The sequence below is a fragment of the Nomascus leucogenys genome, chromosome 3 (assembly GCF_006542625.1).
Source record: "Nomascus leucogenys isolate Asia chromosome 3, Asia_NLE_v1, whole genome shotgun sequence".
NCBI lineage: Eukaryota > Metazoa > Chordata > Mammalia > Primates > Hylobatidae > Nomascus > Nomascus leucogenys.
In genome coordinates, this window is record NC_044383.1 from 102,781,927 (window position 1) to 102,802,176 (window position 20,250).

Consider the following 20,250-nt stretch of genomic DNA (forward strand, 5'->3'; position numbering starts at 1 on the left):
CTGATAGTTTGGATATGGAGAGTGAAATAGGGAAGGGAGAAAAGGAGGGGGTGGGGTCGAGTCCAATTACTGGCAGGATTAGTTGCCAGTAACTGAGATGGGGAAGTCTAAGAAGGCAGTGCCTACGTCTTTGGGTTAACTACATCTATGTATCATTGTTTTACAAACCAAGTCTGTGGTATTCTGAGGTGATTATGATTCATAGGAGGACATTTGAAAAGTATGCTGGGATTTTAATGCCAAAGAACTCACAGGTTTTCATCTGTGAGACAAAAGTGAGAATCAAAAAAGTACATATAAAAATGTTTGGAAATGTTAAAGACAGCAAAAAAAAAAAAAAAGTAAATTTTACCACTGATGAGTACTTGAAGTCTGGAAAAATGAGGAATGCTTGTATATAAGTAAAGACTGTAGAAGAACTTCATGTGTAGTAATAAAAGCACCACTCCATATATACTCATCCAATGTATACAATTTTTATTTCAATCAAATGTACTGCAGCTACAGGTTTAATGCCCATAACTTACTTTCCAATGAACTTCCTTTTAGCCCTTTGCTTACCATCTGTATATTTCATTTTTGGAATATTCCCAAAGCCTTTAAAAATATATGTCAGTCCAGTATATTCTGCTTTGTCTTTTGCTTCAACAGCAACATTCTTTGTCATTTTTCTGGGCGTAAGTCAGAGAAAAATAGCAAAAGTTGACTAAAGAGAAAGATGTGGTGAAACTACCACATTTTCTCTTATAATGGAACAAAGTTTTATGGCAAGCCACTCATAATTCTAACAGGAACTTAGATGATTTAACTAAAAGGAAGATAAAGGGCATATGGATGGGGAAGCAGTCCCCAAGACCACCATCAGCCTTGGCAATTCACTAGAAGGACTTATAACATTTGTTATCGTCTGGTTATGCTTTAACACAGCCAAAGGATACAGATTAAACTTAGCAAAGGGCAAAGGCACATGGGGCAAAGCCCAGGAGAAAAAAACAGGCATAAGCTTCTAGGTGTCCACTCCTACTGGAGTTGTACTCACAGCAACAATGTGTGCCAACACATGCAAAGCGTTGCTGGCCAGGGAAGCTCACCTGAGCCTTGGTGTCCTGGGCTTTTATTGTAGTTAGATGTGACTGACTTCAGCTACTCACACTCCAGCCTCTCCAGAGCAAAGATAGGAGTTTATCATAAATCACCTAGTTAACTAAACTGTTACTGCCATGTAACCCAAGGCCTCGAGTGTATAAAAAACTCTTTATCAGGCAAAATATTCCAAGGGCTCGTCTCTCATGAGCTGGTAAAGGGCCAGTCCTGAAGACTTCTCTTGGGAATGTGTATGGTTTGAGCAACTCAGGTCTGCTAATATAACTCTTTCCCATATAACATAGTAGATCCTTGAACATTGTATTAGTGCTTCTTAGAGGCATTATTACTATTAGAGAGTAAACTTATAGTATCTTATCCTAGAAGATATGATATAAGGGCATACCAAAAATATACATAATGTCAAGAACGGTTTAGCTAAATTCATAAATGAGTGAACCAGATTAGATTGCATAAGTGAGGTTAGTAGTACTTTTTCTGTGGGGCACTTCCCCTGAAAATGTATAATCAGTGTCATGACTCATCCATAGGAGTTTGCAGACAAAGAGCTAGAGGAACGGAGAAACTAACCCACAAGTATATGTGATATTTATTGGATTCAGGAAAGAGGTCAAAAGGAGGAAAGTTACCCTGGAGGTTGATGTTGAATTCTGGAACAGTCTCAGGAGTCTGTTGAAAAACTGCAGAGTAATGAAACAGTACTTATGAAAAAAAGCATGACTTTGGTGAGAAAATTGGAATGGAAGAAAAAGGATAGGGAAGAAATGAAGATGATTTCCAAATAATTGGTTTGAGAAAATGTAGTGAAGAAGAAGTTAAGAAAGTTCTGATTGGAAGAATTTAGTTTTAGGTGTGTAAATGAGCACCTTAGACAGCAGGTTATGAGGAAGAACGTGGGAGTGAGCAAATGACCACGTGTGGCCATACAGTCATATTCTTGTGGGAAGTCCCAGGATTGAGACACTGCAGGCAGCTCGCAGGGAGAAAGGAAGTGAGGCATAATGGCTAAAATCTTGACTGTGACTCAGACACACCTGAAGTCAAAAATAAACCTGACCACTCATTGAACAACGCTGGGTAAGTTATTTCACCATTCTAAATCTCACTTTCCTCGTCTATTTCCAAAAAATTACCCATAAAATAATTTTGGGGATTAAATATGATAGTGAAATACACATTCTTTGCACAGTAAAAGCAGTAAAAATTTTCTGGGAAAAAAGCGTAAGAAGGATTTTCCACAGAGGTATTAAGAGAAGCAGGAGAATACGGTATCCCAGAAACTAACTTCCCAAAGTGTCAGGGAAGAGGAAGAGTGTGGTGTATTATCCTAGGTGGTGAGATTCTGGAGAGTGAGTACTAGGAAAGGGATACTGGGTTTTTCTAATGGGAATTTGAAAAAGGGCTTGGCCTGAGCAGCTTTAATTAGTATATTAGGGTTCTCCAGAGAAACAGAACCAGTAGATCCATGTCTACACCTACATCTGTTTATCTATATCTAGAATTGGCTAGATTATGGGAATTGGCCATTATGGGAATTGGCTTTTGCAGTTATGGAGGCTGAGAGGTCCCACAGTCTGCCATCTGCACTCTGGAGATCCAGGAAAACAGGTGGAATAGGTCCAGCCCAAATCTAAAGGCCTGAGAACTGGGAACACTGTTGGTGTAAATCCCAGCCAAAGAACAGGAGAAGACCAGTGTTCCAGCCCAAGCAGTTAGGCCGAGAGAAAATCTTCCCTCTCTTTTTGTTCTATTTGGGCCCACCCACATTGGGAGGGCAGTCTGCTTTACTCAGTTTAGTCTCTTCTGGAAACACCCTCATAGACATATCCAGAAAAGATGTTTAACCAAATACTTGTGTACCCTATGATTCTGTCAAGTTGACACATAAAATTAACCATCACAACTGGTAAGAAAAGAAGTCACATATGTAAACATCAAAGGGGGAGAATTGGTGATACAGAATTAAAGATATTTAATTTACAGATTCAAGGAGTTACATTGCCAGTTGAAAGATAATATACATTGGCATTTGTGGAAAGTGGAAAATATATTTTGATTAAACATCAAAATTTTAAAAAATTATATTTAACTTTATAAGTAATTTTTTTCATCTGTTGCATTTCATCAGGACCTATATTTCTGCATTTAGGATTTTTCGTGACTGTGTAAGCAAGTTTTTATCAGTATGGTGAATCAGTTAGCTTTATCTATATATAGACTTTGGTTGATGAAGAAATAGATTGGTAATTGCTTTTTTCCTCAGATCTGTTTGGTTACTTGGAATATTTAGCTGAAAGTTATAAATGTGCAGTTGAGCAGGAAGAAGAAGAAAACTTTTGGCATCAAATATTCTATATTTCTCAATTTCTCCTGAAGAGACTGCAAGGTTGAGAATAAACAATGCATTGTACATATTTTTAAAATAGCATTCTCTGAGTGATAGTTTTGTGAGCGTTTCCTCCTGGGGTCATGGTGCACTTCCCCTCAGTTGGACTGACCTTGATGTTCTCATTGAGAAGATGATGATGGCTGCTAGTATTTATTGAGCACTTTCTAAATCCTAGGCACCATTTTAATGCTTTAAGTATATCAGCTAGTTTAAGCCTCACAGAAACCCTATGAGGGAGGTACTATTATTTTATCCATTTTACAGAGGAGGAAACAGGAATATAGGTAAGGATGTGATGTGCTAGGATTCAAACCCAGGAAGTCTGGCTCCAGCTTACACCCTCAACCACTGATAGTGTTTTGAGGTGAATGATAACTAGCTTTTTTTTTTTTTTAAACACTTACTGTGAAGTGGTGAGGACTTTAAAGGTGCTACCTCATTTAATCTCCCAACCAGTCAGTGAGACAAATAGCATTTTATTTTAAATGAAGAAATAGGTTTAGATAGCTTGTCCAAAGTCATACAGTGACAAACAACTGTGACCCCATGCCAGCCCTCTTAACCATCTCACCAGTCTGCCTTCAGGAATCTATTGCAGGAAGAAAAATTTTACTTTGGTTTTCAGGAGCATTTTGTGGTTTGGTTTAACTGTTATTTGAAACTGTATAGGGTTGGGATTTAGCTGTTGGCTTCATTATTTTTATTCATCCTTTTGTTTAGTCAGTAACGCCACAAAAGTGTTTTCATGGTTAAAGCTATTGCTGAGAGAGCCATAGCTTGCCCTTCAGACCATTACAGAAAATCTTTTTAGAGAAACTTTTTAAAAAAATATTGCAAATTTTCTTTAGTGGCCAAGTTCAATAGGTTAAATAAATTGCTTTAGACTAAGGGAGACTGACTATTCATCTTTATTTTCAGGCAGAGTAATACAGTACTACAGTTTAAAAAAAAAGCCTCAGAGACATCATTTTCTTATATTTTTATTTATAGTTATTTAGGGAAGGTATAGATTTTCTTGCTCACTTTGTATGTTCAATGCCTAACATAGTTCCGGGATTTTATTTTATTTTATTTTATTTATTTATTTATTTATTTATTTATTTTTGAGACTGTCACCCAGACTGGAGTGCAGTTGGGCAATCTTGGCTCACTGCAACTTCCGCCTCCCAGCTTCAAGCGATCCTCCCACCTCAGCCTCCCAAGTAGCTGGGACCCCAGGTACATGCCACAACACCCAAATAATTTTTGTATTTTTTTGTAGAGACAGGGTTTCACCATGTTGCCCAGGCTGGTCTCCGACTCCTGGGCTCAAGCGCTGCAACTGCCTCAGCCTCCCAACTGCTGGGATAACAGGCATGAGCCGCTGTGCCTGGCCCATAATTCCTGGATTTAATAGTTTTTCAATACATAGTAGAATTTATTGGTATTTATAAGAAATTCTTATCCCCAGCTTGGGTAAGGAATTGATATTCCAATACTGGATCACAATGCACTGCAAAGCATAACAGGCAAATATTACTACTCTTTAAGCAATTCAGCATAAAAAATACACTTAATTATGCTCAATATTAACTTCTTCTGAAAATAATATCACAATAAAAAATTCTGAAAATAATTTAGGATAGTGTATTCTAAAACCATCATTAAGAAAATCAACTAAAATTGTAATAAAGAAATACTAACCAGAAGATCTTCAATTGTTAGACTGCTAGATAAGCTAGAATTTATTTATAGCTTATCTTAGAAAGTATAACCATTTCATTTTCTCTTTTGGCCTTCTGTAAGCAAAATTAGATGCCCCAGTACTCTCATAAGTGACTTTTGTACACTTGTATCTCTACCCTAGTTTCCCTTTGCCTCCATGAAAATAATACAGATTTTACCTTTTTTTCTACATATGAAATGATAACCAATCTCTGAAAAGCTGGATACTAATGGTTTGTAGTTTAGTAGTAACATGCACCAGGCTAACCTCTACCACTAAATTATGAATTTAGTTTGATAGCCACTACATTTCTCACTCAGGTGGTCTCTGGTTTATGGGGGGGTAAGCCTTCAGACTTGACATCAGAAAATGTTTGTGAGCATTTTAAACATATTTTACATGAATTATTCTAATATAAGGAAGTTATACAGTTATCATCACTGGTATAACAAAGAAAGTGGGCTTCACATTATATAATGAAAAAATGTAGTATCTTCGTGAAAACCTTTCAGGGGACAATGATAGAAATGTTCTTTGACTGTACAGAGCAGCAGTTAATAAAAGCCTGACCTAAAGTGTTTTTTTAATGTTGTATTTTAAGGCGGTGAACACTGTTATTATACATGGTATGGTTTTGCTGTGTGGCCTCAGGTTTCTAATTACTCCTTCAGCAGCATGTGCAAATTTTTGGAGGTTCCATATACGATCATTTCATATTGTGGATTTTTGTTTGGAAATTGCCTTTTAGGGAGCAAAAGTATTCTTGATTTTGATTAAGAGCTCTTGGTTTTGGCCAGGCACGGTGGCTCATGCCTGTAATCCCAGCACTTTCAGAGGCTGAGGTGGGCAGATCACGAGGTCAGGAGATCGAGACCATCCTGGCTAACATGGTGAAAGCCCGTCTCTACTAAAAATACAAAAAATTAGCCGGGCGTGGTGGCAGGCGCCTGTAGTCCCAGCTACTCGGGAGGCTGAGGCAGGAGAATGGCATGAACCCAGGAGGCGGAGCTTGCAGTGAAACGAGATTGCTCCACTGCACTCCAGCCTGGGCAACAGAGCGAGACTCTGTCTCAAAAAAAAAAAAAAAGAGCTCTCAGTTTTAAGATTTTCCTTTTTGTCTGATTCCACAGGCTTTACACATCAGGGAGTGTAATTTTAGGGAATGATTCTGCAGTACTGAAGCCATAGGTTTTCTTAGAATTTGACATATTTAAGAATAAGGTTAGATTTATTTCACTACAAAAATTTACCAAGGACATGTAAGGTTTTATTTTGGTATTGAGGAAACATTCTTCAAAAAATTATTTTAATTATGCATTTAATAAAACTGAAATCGAAAAGTGAGGAGACCTTTTAAAATATATGCATTTTATTACTATAGTTAAAATATGTGGCAACAGTGAAATAGTACATGAGACCACAGCAAGGTGTTCCCCAAGGCACTTGGAAGGTTTCTCTGAGAGTTAAATCCTAAAATGGATCAGAGAAGGCAATGCAGCCCTGTCTAGTATATCCTAATGCTCTCAGGCAATCAGGGTTTTCCTAAAATTTCACTGGAGGCCTGAAGGAGGAGGGAACTTGGACTTAAATGGAAGCATGAGCAAGCGAGTCACAGTGCCTAACCTTGGCAACATCTGCCTGTTTTCCACGGGAAAGGGTGCGACGTCAGGAACATTGGTCGGGTCTGCCTGTTCAATCTTGCCATGGATATGGGCACACTGGTTCTAGTGTGGGGGTTATTCCTAATCATGTAACTAACTATGGGGCCCATCCATTAAATTGAGCAAACTGGAGCAGCTGCTCTTAGGCTGAGCTTGGCAGGTGTGGTGGCAGGAGCTATGGGGGATGTACATTTCACTCTTGTTTTCTAAATATGATTACAACTCAGTTTTTAAAATTTTGTCTTTAACGATACCCCAAGGACATCTGTGACAGCTGCTGGCAATTTCAGCAGTCTCCTTCAAATGAAGTTATGGTTCAGCAGCCTCCTTCAAATGAAGTTATGGTGGCGATCTTAACTGGTCGAGTTGCCCCAAGTTCAGGGCCTTTCCCATTGCCTTTGTTCTGATTCTTTCCTTGTTCACCAGACAATTATCTAATAATTCACTTCCTGTGTTGGTTTCCTGTGAAGCCAGAAAATATTTCCCAATCTGCTTGACGGTAAACGAATATGCTGACATTCTGGTTTTTCGTATGTGAGAGGTAGGGAAGCCTAACATTAAGTAGCATCTCATCTCCAGGATGATCAACTGAGATACTGATGGCAGTGATGGAGCCAGGACCAGATCCTGGACTGAGGTTAACCTAACTGCCTTGCAGTGGCAGCAGATGTCCCCTAAATTTTAATGTACTCCTTCCATAATATAAATGTGTTACTAAGAAACAGCTTTCCAGCCAGAGACTGTGTTTCCCAGCCGCTGTTAGATCAGCAGGCCTTTCTCCTGACAGAATAAAGTAAGAAGTGGTTGCCTTTTGTATATGAAGAATTACATTACTGACCTTAGAAAGAAAATTTAGTTAATAGCTCATTTAATCTATTATTCTTTTCTTTGGGGCAAAACCTCTAACAAATACTTGAAAAATTTAAAGGGTCGTATACTTTCCTTTCCAGTGAGTGATGAGCTTACTATGAGTGATGTGTTGAAGAGTCAGAAGCATTGTGTTCCAATCTCAACTAAGTCTCTAATAAGCAGTATGATCTGGCCCTAGTCAGTTACCATCTGTGGTTCTTATATTTTTACCTGTAAAGTATGAAGATTTAGTTTCTTTCAAATAAAATATTTTATCAATAGGTTAATATAATCTTGCAGGTCTGAAACATCTTTTTATAAATATTATTGAGCTCTTCATGTCAGGTTCTATGCTAAGTGCATCACACGTGTCTAATCACCCCATGAAGCATATTTCATTTTGTGGATGACAGAAGGGAGGTTTTGAGAGTGGACGTCAGTTGATCAAAGCTAGGAGGCAGCAGAGCTGAGATTTATGCTCTTGTCTGCCCAACTCCATGCCCCATACTGTTAATCATTATGTTGTGTTCCTCAAATTTGGCACATATTATAAGAGGGTTTTTAAATCCATCTTAATTTGGGGCATGTTTTACTTTCTACAGGGTGATTTCTTTCTTCCATCCTTATACTTTCTCTGTTTTCTGAAGCCTGTAGAATTGAAAGAACTTTTGTACTACCATTTGTTTCATTCTATAAACAGTCCCAGATCATTTGAAACCCAAATCTTTTTTGAAACTTGATGTACTAGTTTAGTGTTCAGTTTTTTCTTCTCAGCATACTCTTCTGTGCTTTCTTTGTGTAAGGATGGCAAAAAAAATGGAACTTTTAATGTTATTGAACATTCTCACAAATTAGTTTGGTTAAAGGAAAGAATCTTGGCTTAGGATTTAGGAGGTGCAAGTTCTAGGTCTTTCTCTGAAATTTATTGTGGAACAAATAATACTATTTTGCTATATTAAGTTATTGAAGAGTAAAAGATCAAATATGTGAAAAGCATTTAGGATCACAGAAACAAAGTTTTTCTGTGTGACTGCTGAATCATAACAGCTGCAGTGGATTGTTGGAACCAGAATTACAGCAAAATAATTTGGGGCCTATTGTTGCTTTATGAAGATCTGCTTAAGGTAATTATAATTCATAATTCACGTGGCTTGGCCTGCACGTAATGCTAAACTTGGACTGCTGAATATATATAGGCAGAGAGATGATCAAATTGCTATCTGAATTATAGTAGTAACAGCGTGACTTTTTTTTTTTTAAAGACAAGGTCTCACTGTGTCACCCAGGCTAGAGTGCAGTGGCACAATTATAGCTCACTGCACCCTCGAACTCCTGGGCTCAAGCAATCCTCCTGCCTCAGCCTCCCGAGTAGCTGGAACTACCAGCACATGCCACCACATCTGGCTAATTTTTTTATTATTTTATTTTTGTGGATATGGAGTCTCACTATGCTGACCAGGCTGGTCTCAAACTCCTGACCTCAACTGATCCTCCTACCTCATAGATTTAGGAATGTTTTACTATCCAAGTTGTGTGACATAAGACAAATGAATGGGAAGAACAAGTGGATCATGAAAGTTGTAGAGTTAGAAGAGGAAAAAGAGAATTTCAGGGGACGTGATGCTCAATAGAATCATTCAGAAACAGCCTGAGGATTGAATTGCAGATAAACTACTTATTAGTAGCATCAGCTGCTGAGAGTCGATGGTAATTTTGCCATGTTGAAAATGCTATGCTCTTGAACTGGGCCAAGTGCAACTTAAAGATTTAAAGGGGCTGGAAGTGCTCTACTGTTTCTGAAACACAATGAAGTAGGGGGTGATCATGATCACCCCCTTGAGAGATCATGCACAAACATTTCGAAGTTCAGACTCATTTCTCCAGGACAGAAGGCACATTTCTAGATAGTGTGTGTGTTTGTGTTTGTTTCATAGTGTTGAAAGTGGGAGGGCTGGCCGGGCGCGGTGGCTCACGCCTGTAATCCCAGCACTTTGGGAGGCTGAGGCGGGTGGATCACGAGGTCAGGAGATCGAGACCATCCTGGCTAACCCCGTCTCTACTAAAAATACAAAATATTAGCCAGGCATGGTGGTGGGTGCCTGTAGTCCCAGCTACTTGGGAGGCTGAGGCAGGAGAATGGCGTGAACCCAGGAGGCAGAGCTTGCAGTGAGCTGAAATCAGGCCACTACACTCCAGCCTGGGCGACAGAGCGAGACTCCGTCTGAAAAAAAAAAGAAAGTGGGAGGGTTGGGGCTGACCATTCCTGTAAACTCATTAGCTTTTAATGCCCTTTGTTTCAGTAAGCATTTTTGGCATCTCTCAAACTATAGTTATTCAGATACCACCATCCATTTACTTTTTTTTACTTTTAAATTTAAATATATTTTAACAGGAGTTTTGCATATCTGTTGAAATCTCAGGTTTGATGTGGTATAGTTTTTCATAATGCACATTAAAATAAGTACGTAAAATTAATGTAAAGCCTGTCCATTTTTGGTCCACCTAAAATTATCTTGAAACACTCATTTAATTTTGGCTCTTCTCTTTGTACAGTGAGCACACACAATGTCTAGAGTGGAAGGTGAAAGAGAAAACGGAATAACTGGAAATAGAGATTTTTCAGTGAAATTTTCTAGACAGATTTAAAACGATGGATGGGTATTACTTCCTCTTTTAGGTTACCAGCCTAAAACAAGTTTGTGTTAGATTTTAGTTAGGTTTAATTTCTTTTCTTTTTAAACTAGTGGATAGTTTTTAGGCTACATAAGTTTCTAGGCTTCATACGTGTTTTCTCCCATTAGTTTCCTAGAGGGACTTTTTTTCTGGAAAGTTCCAAACTTGCCTTGGCTTTAAATAAGGGGGAACAAAGTTTCTCCATGCTTATTTTAGTGATGAGGTCTGCTGTACCAACTCCTAAGCCCAGGGGTTTAGTTCAGCGCAGCCAGCATGCTGCCTTTTAAATGCCAGATTCAGTGCTAAGCTCCATGATACATAGAGGAAGAAGGTTCTCACCTTCTGTGAGGCATTGCATGTAAACAACCGAAACAGTCCAGTGTGATATAGGTATGTGCCAGATACAGGAGAGATCAACTCTTTGGGTGAATCAACAAAAGCCTTAATAGCTGGGAGAGCACTGGGGGCTGAGCACACCGAGTGGGGCATGGGGAAGTTAGTACACCATTTGTGGTATTGAGAATGCCATGGTTCTCTCTCCTCAGTCTTCACAGATGATTGTTCTGCAGAATATCTGTGGGTTCTGCATTGGCTAACGTGGTATTCTGACAGAAATTAATATTTTAAATGTACAGTAATGCACAACCTTGCTGCTCTGACTCCCTTGCACGAATTCGAAGTAATAGCTAGAGAACCTTCAATAACAGTTGGCATGTTGAGATGGCATCCTTCCCAAAACAACATCTTAATGAGGTTCTATGCTTCAGGATCAGCTTTTCTGGTTTAAATATATTCAGGCATATCCTACGTAACTGGAAGCAATGTGGCAGAAGCGGCAGGGGTCATATTGTGAGTTTTGCTGAGTTAGGCATGTTGGCCCCGCAGTGTGAGGGACTCTTTGGAGCAGTCCTGAATATACAGTGATTCTGTGCCTGGGTGGGAGTGTTGTTGCATAGGGGAGGACAAAGAACATGATGAATTAACCTTACCCACGTTTGGGGAAGTTTGTACAGAATGTGAGATGGAAAAATTCTAGTTTCCATGTATTAATACCTTCTTACCCATATGCTCATAGCCGGAGCCACTCCCCTATCCACCTGAGCTCCCACACATTCAAAAGCCAGTAGTTGAGGGATCTTCCATTGCATGTACGTTGGGTGTATGTGGGGGTTTCAATTAAAGGAGAAAGTGTCTAAAACCCCCACAATGCTGATTGCGTTGATGACGGTATTCAGACTTAGACTTTTAGGGACTTAATATATACAGGATTTTTTTTTTTTAATCGTTAGCGGTATATTATTCTCTTTCTTTTTTTTTTTTTGAGATAGAGTTTCTCTCTGTCACCCAGCCTGGAGTGCAGTGGCGGATCTCGGCTGACTGCAACCTCCACCTCCCCAAGCGATTCCTGCCTCAACCTCCCGAGTAGCTGGGATTACAGGCACCCCCCACTGCGCCCGGCTAATTTTTGTATTTTTAGTAGAGACAGGGTTTCACCATTTTGGCCACGATGGTCTTCAAATCCTGACCTCAAGTGGTCCGCCCGCCTCCGCCTCCCAAAGTCCTGGGATTACAGGCATGAGCCACCGTGCCTGGCCGGTATATTGTTCTCTAAATGGAGCAAGGAATAAGCCCCTGGGGGGACTGAGCATTACCTCAGACCCAGCCATTTCTGTGTGCTGCCAGAGACCACACCCCTCCTCAGGCATAACCACAGAAGACTATTTCTTTTGGCTGGGTCTCTGACCTTGAAGGATCCAGCCTGCCAGCCGCCTTGAGACTTTGGGTGCTAGACATAATACTGGCAGAGTCCAAGAGTTATTTCTATTTCATATGTTTTATTTAGTATGGCTATATTAATTTTTTATTCATCAGAAGTTCTGCTCTTGAAATAAATGTAAAATGTTTTACAAAACCACTGCCATCGAGTTTCATATATAGGTAGAAATATAAAAAACTCCAGAATAAGGTAGCACCCTCAAATGATGTCTCATTGCCCTTTTCTTGGAAACACACACAGCAAGTTGAAAATGTGGATTGATCTTCCATATCTGTTAAATTATTAGTTTTTCTTCTTCTGAATATGATGAGGCAGTTTTTCCTTGGAAAAACAGTTTGTGTTCAGCTTGGGAGGTTGATTTTCCACCATCAGTTTCTCCCTTTAATAATTGAAAACCACTGTTCATTATTTACATAAAACTGTCTTTTTCTGGTCTGCTTTCTATAACCTTTCCCCTCTTAAGAATTTTAAGAATTCCCTGACTTTCCTCTGGGGGATTTTCTGCCTGCTTTATCCCAGATGTGGGACATTGACTAGGCTGAGGTTTTGGGGATTTTTTTTTTTTTTTTTTTTAGTGTTTCTACATTTGAAAGACGTTCTTTTAACCAGTGCACAAATCTGCCACTGAAAAAAGGGGCTTTGAAGAAAAATCAAGTAGTTAAGAAAATATGTGAACTTTGTTTACATTTCTCACTTATGGAATGACACCAAAATCCCATATGCCAAATGAAAAAGTAGACAGTACTTTCAGATAATAAGGGGAAAATGCACCCGTGTTATTTCAGCCTTTTAATTCTGGGATTTTATTCTCTGAATGAAAGCATGTCAGTTTCTGGTCCCAGTGGCACTGTGTTTGGTCTTCACTACATGCTTGCTGATGTCAGCCCAGGAAATACATGGGCTTGGCAGATGTTTACATGGCCTTTGTCTTCTCTCTTTCCACCTTCTGCTCACGTAAAGAGGATATTTAACCTTATTCATAATATTTTGTCTGCTTACAGATGTATTGATCCTAATCCCTGGTTCAGAAATGTTAGGAAAAGGAGATAAGTTACAGTGAAAGAGGCTGTAGTAAGAAATACAGGATTTTCTGTTTTTTTGTAACGTCTACTCAGATTCCCAGAAGATTGTTCATTACCAGCTTTTGGTTATTGTGGTTTATGTATTAATGTCTAAAAAAATATACAATGTAATGTTTTTTGCATGATACTATGTGAGAAGAATACCAAGAATAATTTTTTCCTTACTTGAACAAATATTATACATTTTCCCTAAGTCCAAAATTCTGTTTTCCATCATGAATACAATTCTGATGTAGTATGTTTAACTCTATAAAATCAGAACTTGTTTTAGTAATTTTCTTCCTAATTAAAATTTTTTGTTGTATTTTTAAAAATCTGAATTCATAAGCTTTATTTTCAAATATGGTTTCTACCTCTCATATGTTTCCACACCTGTGCCTTGTTCCCTTGGCTGACAGACGCTTTTTTTCCTTTTTATCTCACGTAGGATCTTTCGAAGATGGTTTGGCTGCCTTGGAGATTTGGAGATCTGATGCCACGATGAGGACTCACACACGGGGGGCTCCCAGTGTGTTTTTCATATATTTGCTTTGCTTTGTGTCAGCCTACATCACCGACGAGAACCCAGAAGTCATGATTCCCTTCACCAATGCCAACTACGACAGCCATCCCATGCTGTACTTCTCCAGGGCAGAAGTGGCAGAGCTGCAGCGCAGGGCTGCCAGCTCGCACGAGCACATTGCAGCCCGCCTCACGGAGGCTGTGCACACGATGCTGTCCAGCCCCTTGGAATACCTCCCTCCCTGGGATCCCAAGGACTACAGTGCCCGCTGGAATGAAATTTATGGAAACAACTTGGGTGCCTTGGCAATGTTCTGTGTGCTGTATCCTGAGAACATTGAAGCCCGAGACATGGCCAAAGACTACATGGAGAGGATGGCAGCGCAGCCTAGTTGGTAGATTTTTGTCTTGTTCTTCTTACTGTAGTAACTGCATTAGAAAGAAACAAATCCATATAAAATCTCAGCGGCCAGATCTTCATATACCTCTTTGTGTATGTGTGTGTGGGGAGATGTTATTTGTTATTTGTGTTGCCAGTCTTATGAATGGCCCTTAGTTTCAAAAGATGTAGTAACTTCCATGTTTAAAGTTAGAAGGAAAATATTTAGATGCAGCCTAATCTAAAGAAAAAATAATTTGCTGAATTGAGTAAAGAGTATCATCGTGATTGCTGAGAATTCTTTCCTCCATATTCAACATGCGTATATTACTATCATCTGGTGTTAGGTTTGATTGACCCCAAGTGGTTAAAACTTTTTGCAGCAAGACATTTCAAGTAATTAAGACTTACTTGCATTTTATGATCGTAAGGAACTAAATGTGAATGGGATGGGACTGACTGGCAATTTATAAATACATCCCCTCCAATAACCAGCAGATTTCTGAGACCTGTAGGAAAACCAACATTATTGTGTAATTGTGTGAGGAATTCTAATTACATAATAATTTAGTTTCAGAAGTTTAAGATTTGAGAACAAATTCCTGTCTTTGATTAGCTTAAATTTATTTTATTAATTTATAATTAATGCTTCATATGCTTCCAAACAGATATGGGATGAGTTGATTAAACAAGGGATTCTACAGATGTTTTTACTCATGCAATTTTTAAATACACATTTATGGTTCAGTTGCAATAAAAGAATTTACAGATTGTATGAATTTTTTTTTTTAAATTATGTAAGCTGCCTCTTGTCATAGGGCTAGAGAGAGCTCATTTTAAATGCTTAGAAAAAATCAGTGAATGCACCTAATGCTATGATGAATTACATCTTAATGTATCATAGGGGTGAAGGATGGTGGTTTGCAAGCTTTCCGATAAATTTCTGGAATTTTGTAATGAAAAGTATTATGCAAGAGTTGGCATTAAATCCATATCAGAGCTGATATTTTAGGCCTGTTGCTAAGTACATGTAGTCATTTTGAAGTTTATAATATCGTAGGTTGAAAACAATTTTTTATTTGATTTATTTTAAAGCTTAGCCATGTATGTAGTTGTTTCTGACTTTGACTGACATTAACTGATCTTATTTTATTCTTGACACCAAGAAAGAAAAGATGTATGAAAACTTATCTGATATTTGAATTACCAGACTACATTATCAAATGCTACAGTAACTTACTAATTGATTTGTTCAATTAGTTTAAAATGGCAACCATATTTACATTATTTAGAAAGAAACCTTTGTCATCTAGAAGGGTACTTTATCTTTAAAGTCCTTTTTGTTTTAGATGAGTAGATTTTGGCAAATTAAGAAATTGATGTAAATGTTCCAGAGATAGTGCCTGTAGAGAACGGTGTATTTAATCTCACAAGAAAGTAATGGACTGTGAAATACCATTTTTGATGGAGATTGTTTAGCACAATACAGTAACATGAGAATTGTACAAGACTAGTACAGTTTTCTCATTATAATGTAAAATATTCGGGTATATAAATACCAATGAATGAATGCTGCCATTAGGATGAGACTCCTTCTATGATAAGAGAAATAAATAACTTAAAAGAATATTATAATTTTTACATAGTTTCCACAAGTCCAGATTTATTGATCACTGGAGGTGTATAGAAATTTACTAGGGGTCTAGTACTTTATTCATGGCAATATTGATAGAAATAGGTATAACTCTAGGCCATTATCTAGTAAACTAAAAGCCAATTTTTGACTTAATAGAGCTGAACAGTTGACTTCTTTCTCTTGACCTTCAAGGTAAAATCTTGAGAATTTACCTTTACATCTGGTTTCTAGTTCCAAAAGTGAACTTGGCTTAGAAAGTTGAGCTACTTGAACATTTTGTTTTGGCAGGTACTGTTATTAAGTTGTGTTGTTTAATAACTTCACAGAAATTTTAACTTCTTAAAAACTACCACACCCAACCCCTAGACTTTTAAACTTTCATTTAGATTTATGGTTGAACACAATTACAATACAATTATATGTTGTAATAATTTAAAACAATGTTCAGTGATTTTACAGTTCAACTACCTCTGTTTCAATTGTTCCATTAAATCATGTTCTCACTACCTACCAAGAAGTATACAATGAGTATTGTCATTGTCTTAGGATATAATTCACCTATATTTGATTTCAGAAAAAACAAAAACAAAAAACTAGCTGTTATTTACAAAAGAGATCCATAATTAATATTATGAAAGTAAAAAAAAAACTTTCTACAATAGCTTAATCAGGCTGAATGCATTTGCCATTTTCTTTGAAGAGCATTTCTACTCTTTTGAAAACCAGTTACTAAGTTATGTTCATTCACTGATTCATTTGATCAACAAACATTTATTGAGCATCTACTGTGTATCATGCACTATGCTAGGGTGCTGGGGATTCAAGGATGAAGAAATAGCCCAGTAACTTTATAATTTTTACCTAGGGCAAAGGGTGCAAACATTGGGTTCTTAAAGCCTAAGCTAGGGATATTTTCTCTGCTCAGAATTGAGTATGTGGATCATTTCATAAGGAGTTTCCTTAGTTTTCATTCATGACTTAAACATTTGTATCATGCTGCACTCTAGTATGGTAAAAAAGCACCAACTCTGGAGAAACACCAACACTGCCTTTGAATCCCAGCTCCCTCACTCTTCAGCTGTGTTTTCTTAATTAACTTTCCAGATTAATTTTCTTTATTTGCGTGAGCATTAGTGTCCTGATGTATAATGTGGCAGTAACAACACTATCTACCTTATAGGGTTGCTAGGAAGATTAAGCGCAATAATCAATGTAAAGTACTTAGCACAGTTCTTGTCACGTAGTAAGCCCTCAGTAAATGAGAATGACAATAATGGTAATTATTGATGCTGTTCTTTTACCTACCTAGTACTTAGACCCTGTTTAGTTTATAATTTGGTATATGTAGGCTCCAAGGAAATAGTATCCATTTGAGATTTTACTAATCTTAATTGCTCTCAAAACTAGAACATCTGTTTAACTCATAAAATTTTCCCCTTGGCTTTTTCCATTAAAACATTCATTGATGCTCCCCTGGGCCCTTTTTAAAATGTATACAAGAATCTGATGTTAACATCAATGAAGAAAGTTTAGTGGAAATTAACAATGATGTGTCATTTGTCTGGTATTAAAAAGAAGTGCCTATGAGATATACATGCATACAAATTTATTAATGGGGTTTATTTGAATAGTAAATAAAGAGGTTAAAGTTCACCTCTATAGATTCACTTAAGAATCCTGAAGCAGAAAGGTTAAAAGGAAAATATTCAATTGTACTCTGTGCATCTAATAGCCTACAAAGTAGAACGGGAATCTCATAGATTTATAGTGATAATGGTGATTGAAAAATAACAGCATGCATTTTTATTGTGTGTGTCTCTGAGTATCCAGACAATTGGGCACCGCAGAATGATGAGACTAATCTATGTGCTTTATCTACTTTTTCAGAGGTGCTCGCACCCTATCTCAGAAGCTCTCCCCCGTTTCTCTCCCTTTTGCTAAGGAACACACATTCTTCATTACAGTAAAAGTAACAGAGTAATTTAAGCTTGTGCTGAACTTAGTTTTAAAAGTAAAATATAAAAAGATATTATTTTAATCCAATATATAATGGCAAAATATTCTTCATTAAAAATTACAATGGCAAAGATATCACCAATAATGTCTTTGTTTTTGCCCTTTTAATTAAGTCTTTTTCCCTTTATAAATCTTGCCTTCCAAATGAAAGCTAGGATTTAAGTTGCAGTTGGCTCTGTGTTATATAAAAGCTTTATTAGAGCTTAAAATGCACTACTTTTAGAAAGCTTTAATGAACTAAGATCATAAATCTAGGGCTGGTAACAATGGAAATATTTTATCATAGTTGAAGTGAGTTTACTTTTTTTGAAATAGTATCACCTGGGTATAAAACATACAAGTTCTGTATATGCCAACTGGCATAGGGGGCTATCCTCATTATTAATGGTTGCTTTCTGCATTCAATCCTTATATAGTTAAAAAAAAAAAAGCAGAATTCTAAATAACTGAAAATCATCCATCAGTTTTTCTTTTCTCAAGAGCCTAAATGATAAGGTAGGAAAATAATAAAAACAGTGCTTAGTAGAGATTTTAAAGAGATTTTTAAAAAATCAGTTTTCAGGATTTTGGGGGGTCAGCACATATTATTCTACTTTTCTAAAATTTTCATGACTTATTTCTACTGTAACTTTTCCCCTAGAAGATTAAGGAAGCATAAAATATTGTGCTTCAAATTAGAAGTAGCTGAGAAAGAAAAGAGGGGGGAAAGACTGGAGACATTGACTAGACAAGGAATGCGACAGTTGCTAAAAGGCATCTAAAACGCACCATGAGTGGGCCACAAGTGGACACTGAGGAGTTTGGTTGGTTGATTGGTTGGTTGGTTGGTTGGTTGGTTTTAGTAGCAAAGAAAGTAGGCTTAGTCAATTTTGAAGTTTACAGTGACCATAGGATCAGTTACTCTGTAGAACTGACTACTCTTGGCCCAAGGATCAGAAGGAAGTTTCCCATAGGGCTTTTATGAAGAACCCTCGCAGCCTTCTCATCCTTGCAGTGCATGTATGATGAATTGCACAGTGTTATTTCTTTACACCAGACTGACCTGAGAGCAGGACCATGCCTCTTTTGCTCATATGTGTATCCCTCGATGGAGGATCTCCAAAGCAAAGTTTACTAAAACCTTGATCAGGGAGGGAGTGGAGGTGGTGAAAAGGGTGGATATATGGGGTATCCCAGGCTACTTTTTTCCTAATCTAGCTTAATCCTTTGGTAGAATTTTACATGTGTAGAAAAATGAAAAGACTGCATGTCCACCAGGTAGCCTCCCTATGCATTATGAATATTAGCCAAGCTCTTGGTAGATGGATTGCTATGAGCTTAGCATTACACTCCTCAGCAAATTCTTAGTGATTTTCCGGAGCTAAAAACAAAACAAACAAAATGTACTCAAATAATTATTGGAAAACATTACAGATCCTGAATCACTTAAGAAAGGTGCAGTTAAGTTTACCATATTTCACTTAATAATATGGGAAGATGAATGCATTTAAAAGAGATTTAGGATAGGATTGTAACTAAGAGCACTTATTGTTCAAGCCCTGGTTGATAACATAGAATTATCCAGCATCCATTTCCAAGCAGCAGGCTTTTCGCAGCTCCTTGCCTTAATTTGTAAACCCTGAGGAACAGGTCTGCCCCAGTGGTCTTTGGATCTGTCCTCGCATCTTGGCTCTGCCGTTGTGTTAGCCACATGTCCTTTGACAGGTTCCTAACACTCTGTAAACTTGGTTCTTCGTCTGTAAAATATGGATTATTCCTCCCGCACAAGGTCATCCCAAGGATTGAATGAAGTAATGCATATAAAGCTCTTAGCATTATGTGCCTGGCACATAGTTTTACTAAAAAGTTTGTTATTATTACACAGAAATAGGTACGAATATATAACTTTATTCTTGCTAAGCTTCTTGGTACACAGTACTCCATTTTACCTATGTTGTCACTCTGGAGTTGTGTTTTTGAAAAGTATTTGTTGTGACTCATTAGTTCTCTCTTTCTTTATAGTATTTTTCCTTACTTATCATCAGACAGAAAATAAATCACAGAGGAAAGAAATTACTTCACTCTTGCATTGGAGCCAGTTAACTACAGGAAATCAGGAGAACTGGTGAGGGAAACAAAGAAAGTTGAACTTTTGGACAGAGAAGTAATTGTATTTTTTTTTTTTTTTTGCAACAGACTGAGTATTAAATTCTTGCCTGTGATTGCAAACTTCTGGATGGTGTCATCTGAGGGTGTATTTGCAAAAATAAAATATAATTATAAAATATAAAGAGAGGAAAAAAGAAAAATCTCCAGCATATTGAAATGAACCAGTTTCATTGCTGTACGCATGAAAATGAGGAGTGTGCCTGCCTTGCTCAGCATTGCCTGCTGGGCTTCAAGTGCAGTTCTCTGCAGCTGTTTCTCGGGTTTTTTACTTCTCAAAATTGCAACTTAAGACTGAGAATCAAAAGCCAGGAGGATGTAGCTGGGCCTCAA

General features: G+C 37.7%; 1 protein-coding gene across 3 annotated transcripts in view; it reads left to right on the forward strand.

Moving 5' to 3' along the window:
* The window catches only part of DSE (dermatan sulfate epimerase), a 74,401-nt gene that overhangs the window by 14,534 nt on the left and 39,617 nt on the right, over positions 1-20,250 (forward strand). For 2 of the 3 annotated variants that reach the window (XM_030809594.1, XM_030809595.1), the window contains exon 2: positions 13,668-14,136. In XM_030809594.1, coding sequence (XP_030665454.1) covers positions 13,721-14,136 — 416 coding nt within the window. In that variant the 5' untranslated portion in view covers positions 13,668-13,720. The remainder of the gene's footprint in view (positions 1-13,667; positions 14,137-20,250) is intronic. The other variant, XM_030809597.1, reaches the window with a different exon arrangement.